At 41.7% G+C, this 21,576-nt stretch overlaps 1 protein-coding gene across 4 annotated transcripts in view; it reads left to right on the plus strand.

Moving 5' to 3' along the window:
* The window catches only part of MRTFA (myocardin related transcription factor A), a 104,428-nt gene that overhangs the window by 39,711 nt on the left and 43,141 nt on the right, over positions 1-21,576 (plus strand). Inside the window, exons 1-2 of one of the 4 annotated variants that reach the window (XM_040061131.1) lie at positions 14,991-15,054; positions 15,242-15,492. The exons of 2 other annotated variants lie outside the window; for them this stretch is intronic. In XM_040061131.1, the coding sequence (XP_039917065.1) occupies positions 15,366-15,492 (127 nt within the window). In that variant the 5' untranslated portion in view covers positions 14,991-15,054; positions 15,242-15,365. Of the gene's footprint in view, positions 1-14,990; positions 15,493-21,576 lie in introns of those variants that run through there. One more of the 4 variants, XM_040061130.1, reaches the window with a different exon arrangement.

The raw sequence follows: 21,576 nt of genomic DNA on the forward strand, positions 1-21,576 counted from the left end.
CCTGTATGTTTATCTTCAAGATATTCCAAACAGAAGTGTGGCAGCTCTGTCTCTTGGGACCTAATATCTTTATGGTAAACTAAAATAAACTAAATTGAAACTAAAATGAAGAAGCCTCTCTCGAGGGCGAAATAACATGAAACCGTTTAAATGATTTGTCCCAGTGATTTGTCATGACCAGTGGAAGGGAGGGGAAGGGGTACTTTCCTTCCCTCCTATTTTACAGCAGCAGCAGCAGAAACTCAGTGCACCTGCTGCTTAGCCCCAGCTAGCTTGGACTTGTGAGGAGTCTAATTCACTTTTGAAAACAAAGTCATTAAAACCCCCTCACTTTTCTGATGGATCAGTGACCCTAATTAACTCACTGAACTTTCTTGTGAAACCTAGAACCCTCAAAAAGAACGAATGAAGAGAACATAATGCTAGATTATTTCATCTGGTTTGGGTAATTCACTTACTCTGTACTGAACAGTGAAGCTGAGGAAGCAGATTAACAGTTTCAACTCTGAAATCGTAAGTAGGGTGAGAAAACTACTGAACTCTAGGTCATGGAGCCTGTAAACGTGGCAGTGGCTGCGTAGTGAGTCCAAGAGACAGAAAAGTTGGCCACCAAAGAATAATATACAGTGCATGATAGACTCAAAATATTAAGAATTAAATTAGAAGTGAGTGATTCTTAGGAGAATATTAAAAATATATGCATTTCCCCAGTATGAGGTTTGTCATGTTAGAATTTGCTTTGATTTTACTCTGAGGTTGCTACATATCTATGAATGGACAAACAAGTCCCTGGGAGAAGGGTAGTTGCACATCTCTCACAGAGTGGTTGAAGTTGGAATGTCATTTTCCCCAGTCCCCCTGCTCAAGCAGGTTCCCCTAGAGCCAGTTGCCTAGGACTGTGTTCAGATGGCTTTGGAATATCTCCATAGATGGAGACTTCACAACCTCTCTGGGCAACCTGTGCCTTTGCTCAGTTGCACTCATAGCAAAAAAAACCTTTCCTGTTGTTTGTTGGGAACTTCCTGTGTTTTGGTTTGTGCCCATTGTCTCTGGTCCTGTCACTGGGCACCATTTGAGAGGAGTATGGCTCTGTGTTCTTTGTGCCATTGCTTCAGGTTTTTAGATGGAGAAGATCTCTAGTATGGCTGTGGCTCTCGTGTACTGGGGACCTCGGAGCTTAAGCCAGCACTCCTGGTGTGGCCACATCAGGGCTGAGCAGAGTAGGATCACCTCCCCTTGATCTGCTGGCAACATTCCTCCTAGTGCAGCCAAAGATGTCTTCTTTAGCCTTCTTTGTCCAAGGGCACATCACTGTCTCATGTTCAACTTGATGTCCAGTGGGATCCCCAGGCCCTTTTCTGCCAAACTGTTTTGCAGCCACTTAGCCCCCAGCATGTGCTGGTGGGTCCAGCCAGTCAGTTTTCAGTTCACCTCACCATCTCCTCATCTGACTCAGACTTCATCAGCTTCTCTGTGAGGGTCTTGCAGGAGGCAGTGTCTAAGCCTCACTGAGTCAGGGCAGATAATATCCACTGCTCTCCTCTCTTACACCAGGTCTGTCTTTCTACACTGTAACTAAAACCTAGACAGATTTGTGGTCATGCCCCAGGAAAAATATTTTCTGATAGAAGAAAATTGTGAGTTCATAGTCATTTCTGGCCTTACTATAGCATAGTTGCTAAAAGTAAGCATATGGCAACGTCTGTACTGTTAGAATTTGTTTTGTTCTAAAGAGTTTGTTCATAAGTGACTTCTGTTAAGCCGGCTGTTAGGTGTGCTGGCAGTGAGCAGCCAAGTCCTGCCAGAGCCTAACAACTGGCAGCCATACAAAAACCGTGTCTTTTCCCTTTACATGTTTGTCTATTCAGTTAGATCCTCCACCTGTTTGCTGTTATGCAGTCCCACCTTAATGGTCCCTTTCTTGTGTCTCGAGTCATAAAATACATTAGGTAGCCAAGGAAGGGAGGATACACGGATTTCTAATTCCAGTTCTGACACACAGACTCTGTGCTATATGTAAATCTCTCTTCTTGTTTTAACCTAGTTTATCCAAAAGTTTTTTAAATATATTTGAATTGATTAGAAACCATAAATGTGAGGTTCTGACTGATAAGTTCTGGTAACTTATACCAAAGCAAAAAAGGAAGATCTTAAAGGGGTGTGAGGCAGCTAATGGGAAATTGTGACTGAAGAGGCTTCTCTGCACATTGTTTCAGATGAACTTACATATTTAGGAGGGGGCAGGCAGAACAGAAAGCTGATGTCTGAATCAGAACATCATGTTCCAAGCACACTTATCTTTACAATTAGAAGCACTTAGACTACGTGCCTTCCAATGCTTTTAGGCCAGCTGGTGATTAAAACTCCTAAAATTTGGCATGTTTTGCAGGGAAGAGGATACACCCTCACATTTACTTGCCATTTTCTTTGCTTTTATGGCTGACATTACCAGAAATCTTGAACATGAGATAAAATTTGTTTTAAAAGTAATCATGCTCCTTGCAAAGGAGGCCTGTATCTTTGGCCCCCCACCATTCACCCCACTTTAGATAAAGAAAAGAAGACCTGTGGTTTGGTTGATGCAAATTAGGATTTACTTAAAATATAGCTTATGGAGAAGAAATGGTAATACTGTCAAAACTGCATCTTCCTAAAGTGATAGGCAAATGAGTTCCATGAAAGAATTAAAGGACTTCTTCCGGCATAGCATTACAATAATATTTTTTTGCTAATCAAAAGCGGAGTAATTTAGCAGCAGCCAGGTAAAAACTATCCCAAATCTAGTCTAAAATTCTCCCCTTCTTGAGATTCATGCTTTATGTTTCCTTTAAGGTCTGAAAGGTCTGCATGTGTGGAGGGGGGGATGAATCCACACAAGACCCTGGAAGTTCTTTCTAGGATCGGTGTGTCCATATCATGAGTTTAACCATATCGTGTTCATGTGCTTTGACATTGTCTCAGGCTCATTTTATGTCATAGTTAATAGAGTAAAACTCAAACACAGTATACGTTTTTATATTGGAAACAAATTCAGTTGTTGAAGCCACCATGAGAGTTTGAGATTGGCATCGATATATCTAGGGAATAGCTGAATTTTAGCACTAAAGGAGGAGTTTGAGCATTTGATGTTGGAAGTGATTTATAGATTTTTGGCAATGCAAGAACTGAATTTAGGTTCTAAAGAGAAATTTATTTTCTATCTCAAATAATCCCGACAGTTGTAGTTTTCTACTGTGAGGTGAGATGAGCATCTGTGACGAGGGAACAGGAGGCTGCTGCTTTTAGTGGCAGCTGACCACTGAATTGGTGTAAAAGTATCATGAAACTTGGTCTTCTACTTTGTCTCAACCAAGCCTCCACTGCCACGTGACTGAGAGACAGGACTTCAAAAGAGGAGGTGCAAAAATAGTGTAAAAACAGGGGGTCTTAAGCCAAAGCTTGAGCAAAAATAGGTTGGAGTTCGAGTTGAAGTCATTGAAGTTGAAGCAAGAAAAGGAATTGAAGTCCAAGCAAAAGCAATTGAAGTCTTTTATTTTCTCTCATTTCAGTCTTACGTACTGTTGCAGCTCCATGCAGGTACAGCTTTAAGCAGTCACATCCCTAAGCAAGTATTTCTCACTAGTTACAGAATTAGTTTGTTGTTCGCATTACTTGGCAGACTTACAACTACAAAGTTTCAAAAACTTTGATGTCTGCGTATGCTGTACTTTCCAAGTTCTTCTCATGCCTGTATCCCACCAAGGCCAGGATATCCCAATCCATATGCTACATTGTGCTTTCTGTTCTAGCTCTCACCTGGTCTCCCATATTTCCCCCTTCCTGTTGCACCAATAAAATTTTCTTTATTGATTTATTGATCATTCTCTGTAAGCATTACAAAATACAAAAGGCACTACAACAAGCATGCACAAAATAACACCCAAAGCATAAAGAGCTACTTTAACTAAGTTCCTGCTCAGAAGCAGTGACTATTTGGCTAGGACCAGTATGTTCCCAATCTAAAGCAAGGAGAATTTGTTCAGATGGAAATTGGGCACTGTATCAACCCCCCCTAGATGTGTGGTTCACCAGTTAGTCTAAAGTGGACGACCTAATCTTGGTGACTCAAACCGTCTCCCCAAGGATATAAGTCTGTTTGTTGTCACGATGTTGCTGATGAGGCTCTTCTCACAAGTAACCTCAGAGAAATCACGAATCCTCAGATGTCGATGTCAGGGCTGTATCCTCAGGTGGTGTCACCAAGTATTCTCTGAAAGGCTTCACATTCCTTGCTGAAATCCGCCTCGGTCCAGCTTCTGTGGAGACAAAAGCATAACCTTGACCCCACTTAACAAGAGTGTAAGTGCCACAATTTTACCCGTCTCCGGATCCTTTACCGACACTGGGGTTTCTGTTTGGGCTGTAACTGCAGACTATTACTGAAATGTCTTAAAACTGGAGGATTAGGATCTATCAAAGAGCAGTTAAAAAAATTAAAAACATGCCTTCTGTAAGCATTCACAGGAGGGCATTCCTCATTCTCCCTCTTTGTTGCAATAAGAGTGAGCCATGAGCTCATTTGATTATGGATTGACCCATGGAGGAATGAGGAATCCCAGTTTTATGTGTTACCCCCAGAGGGCAAAAAAATTTGCAACTCTCTGGGAAGTATATGCTGGGCCATTGCCTGTTTTAATTTCCATGTGAATACCTAAGACTGCAAAAGTGCTTGTAAAATGATCACAGACGTTCTTTGCTGACTCTCCAGTATGACAGGATGTAAATAAAGCACCTGAAAAAGTATCTCTAGAAGAATGAATAAATTTGAAATGGCCAAACTCAGCAAAATTTGTGACATCTGTTTGCCATAATTGAAGGCTCTGAAGCCCTCTAGGGTTAACTCCTCCAGCAGAAGAGAGAAAGGAATGTCTCTGACAGTCTGGGCATGCTGCCACAATACTGGAAGCTTGGCAGCTAGTCAAGTCAAAGGAGCGTGCCAGTGCGGTGGTATTCTGATTAAAAAAATGAATGGCTTAATTTAGCCTGTGCAAAGTGGTCTGGTAAGACCTGCTAAAGTGAGCAGGTCTGCCTGACAATTACCTTCTGCTATAAAACCAGGTAAAATAGTGTGGGATCTAATACGCATCACAAAATACGTGTGTTATCTACTATCTAAAACAGAAACAAGTTTTTGTAGCCAGTAAAAAAGGTTTTTGTTGGGCACATCTCTTAGAACAGCAGCTTCAGCTTTCTCGACAATCCCTGCAGCACAAGCAGAATCTGTGATTAAATTGAAAGGGGTAGAAAATTGCTGAAAGGCCTCTACAACAGCTGCCAATTCAGCGATTTGAGGAGAACCTGTAATAGTAGTAATGTCTGAATCCCATAGATTAAAATTTGTGTCCCACCAGAGCATTACCGATTTGTGAGTGTGACTGGAACCATCTGTAAAAACAGTTAAAGCTTGCAAAGAAATTTCACTTTGCTTAAGTTTCATCTAAAGTTTAAATTTAGCAGCTAGCAACTTGTGCTTTGGGGCATGCAAAGAAAGTTGCCCTGTGAAGTTAGCCAACACCATCTGAAATGTCTCTGATTGTTGTAACAGCCGTCGCAAGAAAACAGTAGTAACAGGCAAACATACTGACTTTAAACTCCACACCAGCAAGTGAAGTCAACCTCTGTCTTGCTTTGATAATAAGTGTTGCAATCATTTAGTGTTGGGTGCTTATAGTTTTGGTCCCCTGGTGTGGCAAAAAAAAAATCCATTTGATAATTACCAGTGGTCTGGTGCTTTAGGGTCCCACTGGTAAATCAAAGCATGAGGCTGGTTCAGAATTATTAGGAAAAAAGGTAGCTCAGGAGCCCATAGGGCTGTTTGTCAGTTTGTAATGGCATCAGCTACTTGTTGCAATGCCTGGTGAGCTGATGTGAGCTGCCTAGGCGACAGGAGATCTGGTTCCTCTTTGAGCAGTTCAAACAAGGGGCTCACATCTGCATTTGAAATTCTCAATAAAGGATGAGCTCAGTTAATTGTCCACAAAAGCTTTTGAGCATCATGCAGTGTACAAATGTTTGTTTGAATCTGCAGAAGCTGAGGGGTAATAGTCTGAATCCTAATGCGCCAGCCAAGATATTTCCAGGGGGGTTGATGCTGAATTTTTTCAGGAGCAACACAAAGTCCTGCTTGAGTTACAGTAGTAACAACAAAGGCTAAGGCTTCCTCCATCACGTCCTGCTTTTCAACCGCTACAAGGATATCATCCATGCAGTGGTACAAAAGAACATCAGCCATTTTTTGGTGAATGGGACTGAGGGCCTTTGCAACAAACTACTGGCAGATAGCAGGGGCGTTTTTCATTCCTTGTGGCAAAGCAACCCAGTGGTATCTTTGCAAGGGTGCTTGCACGTTGGTGCTTGGTGTGGGAAATGGAGATGCTGAGAATTTTGGACTCTCTGTGCTGACAGGCACAGAACTTCAGGGAAGCATAGCATTTGACCTGAGGCCTTAAAACAGGCTTCCAAAAATGAGCGATAGTATGGGGATCATGGGGATGTAGTTTGGATAGTATTGTGTGATTTCACAGGGTGAAAAACTTAGATTTGAGATTTTAATGTGTGGTGATATATGGGAACCAAGATGGTCCGCCCCTCGGTGTAAATCGGGGCAGCCTCGGCCTAAATGGTGCCCATAGCTCTTAGCAGGGGCCCGGCAGAGATCTCTCCCTGCTCCAGGGAAGTTTGGAGAAAGTAGTTGTTGTAAAGCAGCAACCTCTCCTTTCCGCCCCCACAACCTGGGAGCTGATGGAATCCATCTAGGCCTCAGGCAGCTCCCCACAAGAAGGGGGAGAGCAGCAGGCCCAGCTCGATGTTACCTGCCTCTCTCTGGCCAAAGGGAAGAAGGGGTGACCTGTGGGAAATCACGGGGTTTTTATATGGTACTTCCCAAAGTCGTAACCGACATTTTTCTGTGGTCAAAACAGACACCAATATTCCAACTAACCCTCTGATAGATCCCTGTCCTTTCTAAAGCAATTCCTAGGTCCTGACCTGGAAATATATTCTACATTTCTCCATAAGCAGAAACAAAACTGTACTAACCAATGACTCTGCCATTCTAGGGTTTGATTCAGTCTGTCAATAAACTGCATGTACGGCTCTTGTGCCTCTTGAATTACGTTTGTAAAAATTTTCTGAGACATCCTTGCATCAGGGACCTTTAAAAATGCCTTTCTTGCAGCCTCTCTTACCCCCTCAAGAGCCTTCTTTGGATATTCACGACCTTGATAGGAAGGGTCTGTGTACAGTCCCTCCTCCGCAAGGTGATCCTGTGTTAAAGCAGCTGAATCTGGATTTCTGTATCCCACCTAAGTCAAAAGAAGTGCCTGCCTCAAAGTACACTGGGTAGAGGTTAATATCTGCCCCACAAGGGACCTAAAGTCATGGGGTGTCATTAAATATGCAGAAAGCATAGAGCTCAACAAACTCCCAAAACATGAGGACCCAATGCTGTGTTCAATCGCTGTCTGCCTTAATTCTTTTTCCTCCTGAAAAGACAGTACCTCCCAACAAGGATTACACTATTTGCTGCCATGATATGGGACAGGGGCTATGATCTTTTCAGCCATTTCCAAATCTCCTGCAAGTAAACTTCTCTTTTTAAATGGACCCAGTTCTCGTGAGAGTCTGGGGGAAACAGGTCTGGCTCATCATCAGAGTCTATGGGACCAGGATCAAAAGGGTCTTCATCCTCCCCCCCCCCCCGCCACTTCCCAGGGCAGTGGCTGGCAGCAAAACTGTCACAGATCACGGTGCCCGGCATCTTTCTTTCTCCTCCAGTGGGGGAAGAGGAGTGGATGGTTGTACAAAAGAATTTATGGCTTTCGGTGGGTCTCCTGCTCATTCAGGATCATTAGCCACAGCTTGAAGCTGTTCTTTCTTTTCCATAGTCTTGTAAATCACTCTCCAAGAGGGGAGCATCTCAGCTGCCACCCTATTCCTTTTTGTGGCATGGTCTCATAATTTCACCCCTATATCATCCCAAAAGTCTTTTATAAAGATGGTAGACACAGAACCATTTTTTCCCTCAGCTTCTGCCCGCTTCAGCACGAGTTTTAAATCCTGAGAAGGTAAAGACTTGCTATGTTTCTTGAGTAGCTCAAACACTGGCAGAAAAATGTCTCTCTCCTGGGCAGAATTCCCCTGACCCATGTTTCCTTTTCCCCAGCTCACCTCTCGGTCCTCCCAGTTGTCCAGAGGAATTATAATGGGTCCTTCTTCTTCCAGCAGCACTTCCAGTCCTGGGGGGTTGCTGGCTGCCTGCACAGATTAGGCGGTCTTCACCTCCTCACACAGAAGGCTGTGTGACTGAGAGATGGGACTTCAAAAGAGGAGGTGCAAAAGTAGTCTAAGCAGGGAGCCTTAAACCAAAGCTTGAGCAAAAACAGGTCGGAGTTCGAGTTGAAGTCATTGAAGTCCAAGCAAGGAAAGGGATTGAGGTCCAAGCAAAAAGGAGTTGAAGCCATTTATTTTCCTCTCAGTTCAATCTTATATTCTGCTGCAGGTCCCAGCAGCTACAGCTTTAAGCAGTCCTCTGCAACCATAAAGGGAAAATAACCTTTAATAACAATCTAGATTCTGAGATTGCAATTCAACAATAATGGTCACATTAAGCCTCAACGATGTTGTTACTGCCAATTGGAGAAGGAAGTAGCTTTCTGGACAGAAGTCACAATCTTGTCTTGTCACACAAAACAAGAAGTCACAATGTAATGAATGTTTATCTAATAGCAATTCTGCTAGTATATGCTGAGAAGTAAATGAAGGGTTTGCTAATCCTTCCACAAGCAGTGTGTCAACACAGAGTACAGCCTGGCTGTTTCCTCTCTTCTTTAGGTACTTAAAAAAATTGACTCCATTTTCCAGGTGTTTGCAGGTAACCCTCTTGTGCAGTATGTAGGAGGACTTGATAGAGAAGAAACCTTTTGTTGCCAGATGTTTAAAGGATGTGGCAGAGAGAAGTGCAGGATAGTTTTCACTTAACCACAGGAATTAGTGACGTAACTTCTCAAACTCTTAGATATGCCTTAACATGAGGGGAAGGGTGTCTTCCTCCTGTCCTTTCCCAGTTACTCCCTCCTAAAAACAATTCGCTGTTTTAAGACAAATTCACATTGCTTCCTTTCCATTCTGTCTTGCTCACTAACCCCCTTGGTCTGGCAGCCAGAATTTACTCTGTTTTTCTGCGCTTGAGAGCAAAACCTAATGTTTTGGACTTTGGTGTTTTCATTTGTTCATAATGGTTTAAATTAAAGGCTGGAATACCTGTAAGAGGAAATGTTTTGAAATATTTTGAAAAGTCTTGTGCTCAATGTTCTCCACTGGTCACAGTGTATACTCACATGTCAGTGCCGTTCGCTTAAGAGTTGGACTCGATGCTCCTTGTGGGTCCCTTCCAACTCAGTATTCTCTGTGATTCTGTGTATGTGGTTCCTGCAACCTCTGAGTGTTCCTGCCTGTGTGCAGTGGTAGGGATGGGGAAATGCACATCTGCACCTGTGTGAGCACATGTGTCTACCCCTGGAGAAGTTAAAGTTATTTGGGGAGCATGTGGGTGTATTAGCAGATTAACTGTAGGCAGGAAGGCTGATAAGAACAATTTAAACTTGAACCTTGGGTGACTTATCTCTGTTTTGAAATCTCTGACTCTTTTATAACAAGTAAATTATTGCTCTTAGGTAAGAGCGAGGAACTGTTACTTCCTTTGGTCTAAGTAATATTTTAGAGCAAGGTGGCTAATAGCTGAAAGGAGTATATGGAATTGTGTTGTGATTCCAGCTGGAGCAGCTCTCAGTTAAGGCCCTCCACTGGAGATACGCACCGCATTTGAGATGTGGTTCTTGATGTGTGAGCTCTCACTGTAAAGCTCATTGGCTTAGCCAAGGTAATTTGAGCTAATCTTTCTAACTTTACACTGGAACAGAGTGAGAGCATTCATACACCCAGTTCTGGGGGCTCACAACAGGGTGGTAACTTGAAGAAGGGCTAGTAACTTTGAACTATAAAGAGGTATGCAACAGTATCTAACCAGAATTTATCAACCAAAATGGTAAAAATAACAAGATGTGCTTGGATATGTGTTTTTAATTTACTCGCTTGTTTTTGTTGGGTTTATATGCACAATGGCCTGTAGTTGTTTGGGAACTGGTTATAAAACTTTCTCTTAATCTGTCTGCTTTTGTTCTACCCTCTACTGTGAAGTTTTCTGTCATGAACAGAATTCTTCCACTGCTTTGGTCAGAGAAATCCATAATTTCTTCTTCTCTGGGCTAGAAATCTCTACTTGAGCAGCACCTTTTTGTGGTCAAAGGCTGTATATGCAGGTTTTTTAGAGCACAGAATTGACAGAACTACTGTCAGTGGTTTTCTGAAGAAAATCCGACTAAATTAACCAACTTGTCTTTAGAAGTTGCACCATTTTCTTTGGCTGCATAGGTGACACCTTCTGAGCAGATGTTACCCTCATATGTAGTAGTATCAGGAGCATGTGGTGCATAATGCTTTTGTTTGCACATGATCTAGAATATTACAGACCTCTGGACCATTTCCTTCTCTTTATCACACCCAGCTTGCTCAGGGTCCTGGAGGGAGGGAGGAGTGGAGGCACGGTCCTTAAGTGAACCAACATCTTTGCCTCCCTTTCTCTTTCTTTTCTCTCTTTTTCAACCCTTGTAGCAATATTTCCGGAGTCTCTTTGCAATACTGACATCTGAGCTCCCGAGCTGGGGAGGTGGGAGGTGGGAAAATCAAAAGTTTTTGCTTTGTGCGCTGCACTTTGCTCCTCAGGTCTGCAGGGCCTGAGAGAGAGGCAGGGCTGAGTTACTCAGTGTTAGCAGAGGGGGATGGGATTGCTGCTGCTGCCTTTCCCCACCTCACTTACCATATTGCCTTGCTGGTTGTAAACTGCTTATCTATTGAGTTAATCAAATGCAGATCAGAGTTGTGTTCCTTGGGCTGAACTGAGTCTTCTTGATCCAGTGTTTTGCAGATAGGGGTTCAGGATTTCTTGTGTTTTCAGGGAAAGGCAAACTGACATCTTGGCTGAATCCCAAGGAATGGAGAAGGTGGCAGAGTTTATATAGGCTGGGGGTTGATTTGGCTCTAGCTGCTGTGTAAAGTTCACTTTGACAGCTGAAAGATGCAGAGAGAAGCACTTTCAGAATTAGAGACAGTGAGGTAATGAGAAAGTGACATAGGAAAGGAAGTGGAGGGGGGGAGGTGGGGGGAAGGGAGGGCTCAAAACTGGCCTTGACATCATCTGATAGGTTTTCCACCCTGTGCAGCAGCTATTTTTATGCTTTCAACTCACAGTAATTGCCGCTCAATGACAGCCATCTTGCCAAAAGCAGGGGTGGCAGTATATCCCAGAGTGCGTTGGAGGACCGAAGAGCTGCTCAAAAGCTACAACGAAAGTCCAGGTCCCAGGCATGGTTCCTGCTGCTGTGACCTATTTTTACATCTGCATTGTGGTTTAGCTTTGGCTACCTGTCATGTCTAAGAATTTTTTGAGTGCTGAATGGCAGCACTGACTGTCACCAGCTGGTTGAAAAGATAAGAGTAGGTAAATTTCAGGCTCTTCCTCAGAACTGGAGAAGCAAAAATGTACAGTGCTCCCAGCCTCGCTTTTCTCTCTCTTCCTAAAGGTCATAGTTGGTGGGAGGCACTGTTGGTGGATCCTGGGAATATCCACAGTGAACTCACATTACATGGATGTGATCCCTAGCAGAGAAATAAGCAACACAAGTGTCAGTGTGCAGTCTGTATTTATTTTGAAGTATAAAATAAATTGAGTTGTAGGACATCAAAGTTTTACAGTGATGTAGTGCTGCATTCTATTATTTTCCCAGCTTTTGTCTGCTTGCTAGAAATCTCAGACAGATCTTCAGATGTAGTGGGCTCATGTTTCTTTCTTAGGATTCATCTAGTTTAGACCTTGGCTGAGATCTCTCTCATGCTGCCTGAGTGAGCATATTTTGCAGCTGTTTGCAAGTTTTTAGCAGTGCATTGTTTATATTTCATCACTAAATTATGTGCATGCAGATCATTGCAGACATTGTGTCCTGTGAGAACATTATTACTGGGGGGAAGAGGAGAACCTGCACTGAGCTGCAGAGAGGACTGGAGGTGAAAGGAGGAGAAAAATGCACATTTGAAGGTGGTGGTGGAGATTATGAGCACATTTTCTATCAGCTTAATAATTTGAATTTTAAAATGCAGTATTTTAGGGGGGCAAAAGAAACTAATGATGCAGTTTTGTGTTACAGCTGAGCTCATCCAAGGTCTACCCTATGTCAAGATTGGTGTGGGCTCTCTCTCCCTTCCCTTGGCTTTTGAAGATAGAAAGATACAAGAAATTAATTCATTAAAATTTCCAACAGGAGGTCTTCCAATTCCAGGGTAAAAGTTGTGCAAGATACTGAATGTTGGGCGTGCACTAGTGGAGTTGATCCTATTTTTCTGGAGTGGTTAAGCAACTGAAACTATTATTGGAATCCTACTTCTGCTGTGAGACAGGTTTTCCAGTCCACCCTGCTGATTTCCAGAGTAACTGTCAAAGTTACTTGTTCTTACAGTGCATTGATATTTCTGTCCATGTGATTGCTGATCAGACTCTCAGATCTCTTACCAGTATATCAAGATCCAGTAAAACAAATCAAACTGTTGCAAACTTTTTAAAATGTTTATAAACAAGTGAAAATGGTATCAGTTTTGTACAAGACAGTTTGCTCTTGGCCTTTACTCACCTCTTAGAGTCCATGTTTTGCAAGGAGGAACCCTACAAGTGCTTGCTCATGTATTGAAGGTCTCCTCCAATCTAGGCCCTTTGGAGTTTATCTTCTTACAGCATGGGAGGCATTATCCATGTCCTCTTCGGAGTGCTATGACCCAGATTATTTGGATAATTACTCCTTCTTTTAGAACACTAAATAATGCTGTGGAACAAATTTGATACTGTAAGACAAAATTTTAGAATATCTTCCTCAGCAAATAAAAGGTTTACCTAATTACCATTGAGCCAGTCAAGTGTTTTTCTATCCAAGCTGTTTTCTACATAGGAATAAAGAAAGGTGTGTCTGTGTTCATATCTGCAGCTCTGCAGTAATACATTGAAAGCATCAGATCTTCATCAGTTCTTAACGTTTTCTTCATCAGAACTTGGACAACATCTTAGGGCTGTTTTGGCAATACCTCGGTATTGGCAGGTTTGCTGGATGAGCAGCTAGCTCGTGTTTCTCAGGTTTTGTCTGCTCAGAGCTCAGAGGCCCTGGTTGGCAAAATAATAGTAGGTTCTGACCTCTGTAGCTGAATCTTGTCATTTTTACCATCCAGATGCTATATTGCTTGCCAGGAAAATCAGAACTGGGTCTGGGCACTGGGTAATTGTTCTTTAGTTATTACAGTTATGGGACCTCTCTGTTCAGAGTATCAGGCCTGACTCAATGTGCAGTTTTGTGTTGCTGCTGAAAGGGGAGATCTGGACAATGTGGTTCTTTATCTTCCCCTTCATCCTGTCTTTAGAACTCTTGTGATGTGCTGGGTTTGTTTCTCAAGGCAGCTCTCCACAGGGCTGTGACTGCTAATGCTTGTGCAAAACCAGGGTCTTCTATTTATGCAGTAATTTGACCTTTCTGTCTAAAGTTCACTGTGAGATTGAACCGTCACCTTTTACAAATCCTAAAATTAAGATGAAAATTTATGTTGAGTATGTAGTGGTAATTTAGGAATAGTGCAATTACAGAGCTTTATATTATCACCAAAGGTATTTTTTACTCATGGGAGTAAAACTCACTGGAGTTTGGATTCTTTCCTTGGCGAAGGTTGAACATTTCAGAGTAAGAAAAGTACTGTTGAAAGTACTCAGAAATGTCACTGATGCCATCTAGCATTTGGTTGAATGCTGCTTTTCTTAATATTAGTTTCATTATTAGAGACATTTTTTTTTCCTGATTGAAATTCCAGCCTTGCTTTATAAAATGGCTTGAATACCTCTCAAACTGTTTGGAAATCAGAAAATTTTGTCTTGATTGGGATGGGAACAGAATATGAATTGGAAACTGTTCCTGTAGTGTTTAGAATATTCATCTTTTTATTTTTGTAATGTCCGTGGGTTTCAGGACATTTCAGGTGTGTAGGATGATGCTGATTACCGTATTTTTTTTTTTTTTCTGGAAAGGTAACAAGAATACTTTTTTTTAGGTATGTGTAATCATTGGACAACTCTCTTTTTTTGGTTGTTTTTTTTTTCACCCCAGACTTCACTGCACCTCTTACGACTTATGCTTAGCAAAATTAAAACCCAACAAAGCTACCAGCTGTACCAGAAGGTGAGAGTACCTTCTGGTTGTTGCTCAGATGGAGCATGTCTTCCCCAGGCCACTTGCTGGGCAGTGTGTATAACCAAAATTCGTCAGCCATGTGGCATCTGTTCACGATGCACGTGAAATAAGCTCGAGATTAGGTGGCTGCCCCCATGCAAGCACAGATCCTGAAGTTCCAGTGTTTGCAGTAGAGGGTTATTGATTTGTGTGCAGATTATCTTCAGTTAGGTGTTTCTGCTACGCTGGGAGAGAGGATTTAAGGGAAGAGGGGGTGAGAATATGTGCTTGCACAGAAGTAGCTTCCTGTTAACTGTGTGTGGACTCCAGGCAAATGCATATGAAGACTCTGTTTCTCAGATTATCAGTTTAGCTCTCTCCACAGCTAAACCCTTTATTTCTAAGAGTTCAAGCAAGAAAGGAGAAAAAGACGTGGCTTCTGCACTCAGAGCAGGGGTATTCTCCTAGCTGTGTGCACAGCGTGCTTACAGTCGGGAGATGCAGAGAGAGTACTGCTCAATCACATGATATTGCCTGTCTGGCAGGTATCTGCAGTGTGAGTAGAGAAACCAACTGTTTACTATTTTGGGTGAATGAGGTTGGCTGTTACTGCAAGTGGCCCCACAAAGAAGTCCACTCATCTGTTGATAAGCAGTGCTCTGCATACTGGGAGGCTGACTGCTTATAGCTGCTTGCTGAAACAGTGAGTTCCTGTCTGAGTTTTGAGATTGTAGGAAGAAAAATTTTGCCAAGAGCCTTGCTGGTTTTAATCTTTAGATGTTGGCTGTCAGGGTTTGTCTGTGCCTACAGAACCTCTCTGTTCTGATGCAAGCACAGCCTTGGAATCTAGCAGTAAACTGATTTTTTTTCTGCTCTACCGTTTGGTGCAGTGACCGAAACCTGGTAGAGAGGGATTGCAGTTGGGTCTCTTGTGAGGATTAAACACCCCTTCCACTTGCCTGGACGCCTCCCGTGTTACAGAATCCACCTTCAGGTCCAGGGATTTCCTCTAATATGTTGGATAAAGCCAAGACACTGCAGCCTGCCTATGTCGGGATTGTGCCGCTTGCAGAGACTCTGTCAAAGCAAGGGAAGAGCTGTTCAAGCACATATCAGGATTCATACCACAGCTTGCGAGAAGGTTAGCAGACTGCTTTCTTTGTTGTAGGCACTGTATAATTAATTTGTGGGGGGTTTACTTTTTTTTTTTGCTTTTTTTGCTGTTGTGGGTTTTTTTCTATCTTGCATATTGAATCTGCCTGTTTTTTGTTTTCTGGGCAGTAGTCCAGATTTTGGGTTTCCCATTGACTCCTGTGACCTCTTGTCGCTGAGGGCACTCAAGTGTGTCACTCGACAAGCCTGGAGCTCTGTACGTAGTGACTTGCAATCCTGGGACCTTCAGACAATTTCACTTGCGTTTGGAGGTTTTGGTTTCAAATTTAAAATTTCTTCTTCTCTCCTATGTCTGTGGGCCTCTTGTGGGCAATGTTTTAAGGCTGTTTCATTAAAGATGTAAAGGCTTGTTCTGGAGTGGCAGCTCTGCCTTGAACATAGGAGGAAGTTTCTGTATGCTTTTGCTTTGAGAGTGTTCAAGGAGTGTTGTTTATACATCTAAATGTGATTTTGTTTTAGTTAATGGTATTCTGCAAATGACTGCAATTTTTTAATGAGGATTTAACAATTCTGAAAGATTATGTAGACAAAGGTCAGATTTCAGGGAGTGATATTTAGAAGGAAAGAAGAGGATCCGGAGGGATTGAAAGAGATTGAGAATGAAAACAGGCAGTGATCCATTCATAGTGAGCAGCATAATAAATATTGACAAACAGGAACTGGGAAAGGATTACAGGGAAGAATGGCAGATCACAAAAGCCAATGGTTTATGTTTTATTAGAGATACTGGATCTGTCTAGCTACAAGTGGAATTTTAGTAGGAACTTGCAGAAAGGAACAATGATCTGGAGTACAGTGGCCTCAGAATAAGGTGATGACTGATTTTAAGAGTGAGTAATGTCACCTGAAAGGAGGGGAAAACCTTTCTGACATCTTGGATAGCAAAGTAAGATAAAGAGGGAGTAGGCCTTGAGGACAAGAATCTAGATAGAATAAGGCCATGTTTGATGCATAAAAATGGCCTGTGTGTGGAAGAGGATTTTAGCAGTTGCATTTAGAAGATTTTTCTGTGGTATGTAGTCTAGGTCTGCTGGAGCTGCCAAACAAAACTGGTTGGTTTCTGCCCCCAGTTGGCACTCCCCCTACCAAACCCATTTAACATCTATTGTGTGCTAGCTTGTTGTTAACTTTTAAAAATATTACTATTTTTGTTGCATGTTTTCACTGGAATATTCTTTGTTGAAAAAAAAATGGACAGGGAAACAAAAACTGAAGTCACAGTCCTCAAATTCAAGTTATAAATCCATTAGTATAGGCAGTATTCTGAGATTTCTTTATTGGCTTTGGAGACATAGAAAAGAAGCACATCAATCTTCAGAGGAAAAAAGCAACTCAAATTTTAAAAAAGCCAGAACTTGCATCTGTCCTGTATTTGCAAGCATTGGTTTTCACAGAAGGTGAGCACTTTGCATTTGGATGTGCCAGGATACATCTTTCATCCAGTCACTAAATATCACAAGCTGTACAGTGGGATAACATGTACAGCTAGGAAAAAGCAATTCTGTCAAAAAAGTAAGTGCCTCGAGTTGAAGTGAACTAAGGCCATTGAAATCTTGTATAATTCTGGTTATTGGAAAAGCTGTGTTGACTCTGCAAAGTCCAGCTATGCCGTCAGCCTACCCCATGGCTAATTTATGATGCTCTAGTATCACATATGATAAGGAAAGCTGCTTTCCACCAGCTACCAAATGAAGGTTAGAGAAGAGAAATAGATGCTGCCAGCTTCTTTCCTGTCAGATGAAGAAAATAATAACCCTTTAGCTTTGCTGCTGCTCCATTCAAGTCTCCTGCCAGTCTCGGGATGCCTGTTGCATTTGTGCTGTAGTATGCACTGTATTTTATGGAGTCAAATATTATGGGCAGCAGAGAAACAGATGCACCCATGTGTAAACCCTTATGGAAGTCCTGAATTAGCACTGAGCTAAAACTAATGACTGTTGTGCCTTAGTTTTTGGTCCCCCTAAAAAGGGGGCAGCTTAGTTTTGTTGTCACCAAGACAGAAAATTCATGCATTTCTCTTCCTCACTCTTAATAAAACTGGGCAAATATTAACACTGATAGTGCTTATCTATTCTCTTAATGATTCTCATGAGAAGCAGCTATCTGGAATAGACTACATCTTACTTCCTGATTTCTGCAAAACAGATGTCTCCTAAATCTGTTGGTTTTTTTTTTGGGGGGGGGGGGGGTTTGGGGTTTTTTTGGGGGTTTTTTTTGGTTTTTTTTTTTGAATTAGGACTTGACATTGAAGTTTGGGAACTGGTGATCCGTTCTACACAGAAATGGATTTAACGTGCAGAAGTCAAAGAACTTAAGCTTGTATTTTTCAAAGTATGTGTTAGGGCAATTATTTGCAAAATTCCTAGAATTCAGGAATCCATAAACATGTTTTCTGTTCAAGAATGCCTTGGAATGATTTAGTCTTCAAATACTAGAGCCCAGTTTGCAGTTCCTAGATCAGTTAACACCACAGTATGGTAGCCCCTCATGAAAGATATAAAGAGGGAATTGCAGAAAGCTGCTCAAAACCCAGTTAATTCCAATTTTCCCACTTCTGGACATCTTTTAACTTGTTGCTCTTAAACTAATTTTTTTTTTTTTTTTTTTTTTTTGCAAGTCCTCCCTTCAAAAACATTCAGTGTGACTCAGGGCCTGACAGTGAAACTCACCTGTCTTTTTCCAAGATTTGTATCTCAGGACCCAGACACAGGAACAACTTCCTGCATGCCATCTGATCTGCATGAACTGTGTGCACATTCTTGGTCCACAGCAAATGGGAGGTAATTTGAGTTAGCTTAGCCTTTGATTAAACTATTAATATCTGTTCAGTACTTTGAAGAGATCAGGAGTCATGCAAGTGCTTGTTAGCACTTAACTTTCTTCAGGAGGAATCTAGACCTTATAGTCACTACACCTGCAGCACCTGAAGGTCCAGCTGGCCCTGCTCCCACCTCATCCAGGAGGGGTCAGAAAACCTCCAAGAGTAGACTTGGAAGCGCTCAGTCCCAAGGAGATCCGCAGCAAGAGGGCAGCCCCTGTGCCCAAGGCATCTCACAGAAATGCAGGGTGACTTTTTTCTGTAAAGGGTGTCTGGGTCTCCCTGCTTCAGAGTGGGCCTGAAGTTGCTTTGGGAGATACGTGAACAATGCAAATTCATGCATAAGCAGTGTCAGAAGCCAGTCACAAAACACACAGATGCCTTTCTGAATTATGGCCTAATGCATCCCACTGTTTGGAATTATTTATGTAAATAGTGCTCTGACCCATTAAAACACAGAAAATGTGTTGAACATACAGGGAGCTGATCTGCTCTGGCATGTCTTATGGCAGATCCAGAGGCACACCAGACTCCCTGTATATTCTTCCTGCTACCACAGGCTGTGACTATGCTTAAAAGTAAGAGGTGCAGTGAAGGTAAGTTAATGAAATATTTATGTGAATTGGCTGGAAGTTGACTGTCAATTTAAATTTATTTTTACTTAGTAGCCAGTGTGCTTCATTTGACTGTGAGGACTAAAGATGCTTCAGGGTATTTGTTAACTTTGTGACATGAGCGGGAAGCTTGAGGATAGGGTTAACACTGAATGCCCAGGATTTTTGTAAGTCAGTTGTTATCAGTGAAAGAAGAGTCAAAGCATTATCCCTGGAGTTGAAATCACATGTTTTTTCAGTCCTGATACTCTAATGTGTTTTTGGTTTTTCTGGATATGACATGTTTTTCCCTCTTGAAGTTTACTGAACTATTTCTGTCAGTGTAATGATCCCCAGCTGTTGTTTTAGCCCTGGCTATTTTCATGTTGGGAATGGGAAGAGGAGTAGAAGAGGGACAGAGGCTAACTTGTTTACCATACTGTGATCTACTTAATTTGTTAAAAATGGCTATTATAGTGCTTTCTGTAGTGCAAAGTAATACTCAAAGGAAAGAGTTGCAGACGTGGACCTGCAAGAGCAAGGAGATGTAAGGACTCAACACATGCAGGAAACAAAAAAAGAGTAGAAACTGGGTGTGGTGCGATGAGTACAGCTGTCAGTAGCATTTATGCAGACAATGCTTTGAACTAGTAATGATACCAAGTAAAATTTCCAGTAAATACTTTCCTGTCAACTGAATTTTCTTCACAGTTGAACTGAGCTTCATATTCAGTGGCAGTGGTGCTGACGTACTGATAATCCCAGCAACTGGGACACATTAATAAAGCTCGAAAACACTTGTGTGGCTTTCAGATTACTGTTTTTCTCATAACTATCTGTTGTTCTTTTTTTTCAAGAAAACATCTCTATTTATACTTTTAAACAGCAAATGACTGATGCTTAGACTTCCCAGAAGTTGTTGAAAAACAGCTGCTTTTTTTAAAATGGAACTATGATATTCTATGGAGCTATGGATTCTATAGAAAATGGAACTATGATGTTAAATAGAACTATGAAACTCAAACCGCTTTCTTTGCATCCAGAAAAAACTTCTGGAGTCCTTGCCTGAAGATGAGGGTCAGTGACAGGAGTGGGTTTTCCTTCTGCTTTTGGATCTATCTCAGGCTGCTTGTGTAAATCTCATCTTGGTTACTTTTATCATCCACAAGATCTGTCAGTTGTCACCTCTAATTTTTAATCATGCAGTCACACCTGCAATTCATTGATCAACAACTTAGTAAATATCTATACCAAAAATAAGTGCTCGCTTAGATCTTTCATTTCATGCCCCAAATCCCATATCTTCTGTCTTTTCTGAGCATTGAATTACTGATTTTGTCACCTGCTGCATCATTAAAATTCAATCCAAAATGAAGAAGCAGCAAATTTTTTGGCAAGAACTTTTGCAACCTATGGTAGAAAATGGGATATGACTTCTCATGTGGCTTAGGTTTATCAAATTAAAATGTGTAGTGAGCTTGTAGGGCAAATTGATCTGCTTTTTCTTGCAGGAGGCTCTGTAGGATACATACTCCGCCCAAGGGCATTAACACAAGCAGAATTCATAGTTTCTTTCTTTTACTTGGACTAATAAAAGTAGATATGATGTTTTTCCTTGGCACTATGTAATATTTACTAACCTGGTATCTCTCCGAACTAAAAGCAGACCTGCAGTAGTTGAAATACATTGCAATATGGTGATTGCTAAGAAGAACTACAAAATGTTTTTTGCTCATCAGTGTATTCAGGACAGATGAGATGGGTAGAAGAACTGTGCAGGTCATCTTCTGTCAGAGTTTATTGTGCAGATAATATAATCAACATTCTTTTAAGTGAACAAAGGTTTGAACTTTCCAGCCTGCAGTTTTGCCATCTGAAATTACATTGGTCTGGTGCAGCTAACAAGAAATGTGAAAGAAGTTGGTGATAAAGAAGAGGATATATTGCTTTGGGACATAAATTCTTTACAAAATTGGCTGTGAAAATTGATGAAATCCAGGCTTTCTTGACAATCTTATTTTAAAACTAGGTTTCAGAAATAAGCAGATGTAGTGAAAACCTTTTGTAAAAATGTAGCTTTTTGAGAGTTTTCAGTGGAAGTGCCTATGATAGACATTTCTCCATCATACGTACAGGAATAATCTGTCACAATCATGCTTTAAAGACCTCATTCTGTGGTCTCTGTCCCCAAAGGTGGCTCAGAGGCATCTCACTATTCTGAGGGTATTTCCCATAACAACTCTGCTGTACCAGCTGACACATTTAAGATCTTTTTTGTAAGCTTCCTCACTGAAACCTTGTCAGGCACAAACATTGTGCTGCCCAGCTGGGTTGCTGGAGGCAGAGCTGAGTGGTGCTCACTGGATGACAGAAGGGGGAGATCCAGTTTTGGTTTTATCTGTGTGGGGTTTCTGTAGCTTCCTGCTGCTCCATGTCTCTCTAGTAGTAAGTGCATGGAGACTATAGCTGTGTTTTTTGTAGGAATGGAATGTGGCAGTAGATACGATCTTTGGTTACTCAACTCTGCAAATCTCACAGCAGTGCAGGAAACCGGAATAGAAGCCAGAAGCTCCCGTTGCTTAATTTGATCAGTATTGCAACAACATATAACCTATCCCTGCAAATTGTTGTGTGTTCTGTT

Source organism: Hirundo rustica, chromosome 4 (genome assembly GCF_015227805.2).
Source record: "Hirundo rustica isolate bHirRus1 chromosome 4, bHirRus1.pri.v3, whole genome shotgun sequence".
In the NCBI taxonomy this organism is placed as follows: domain Eukaryota; kingdom Metazoa; phylum Chordata; class Aves; order Passeriformes; family Hirundinidae; genus Hirundo; species Hirundo rustica.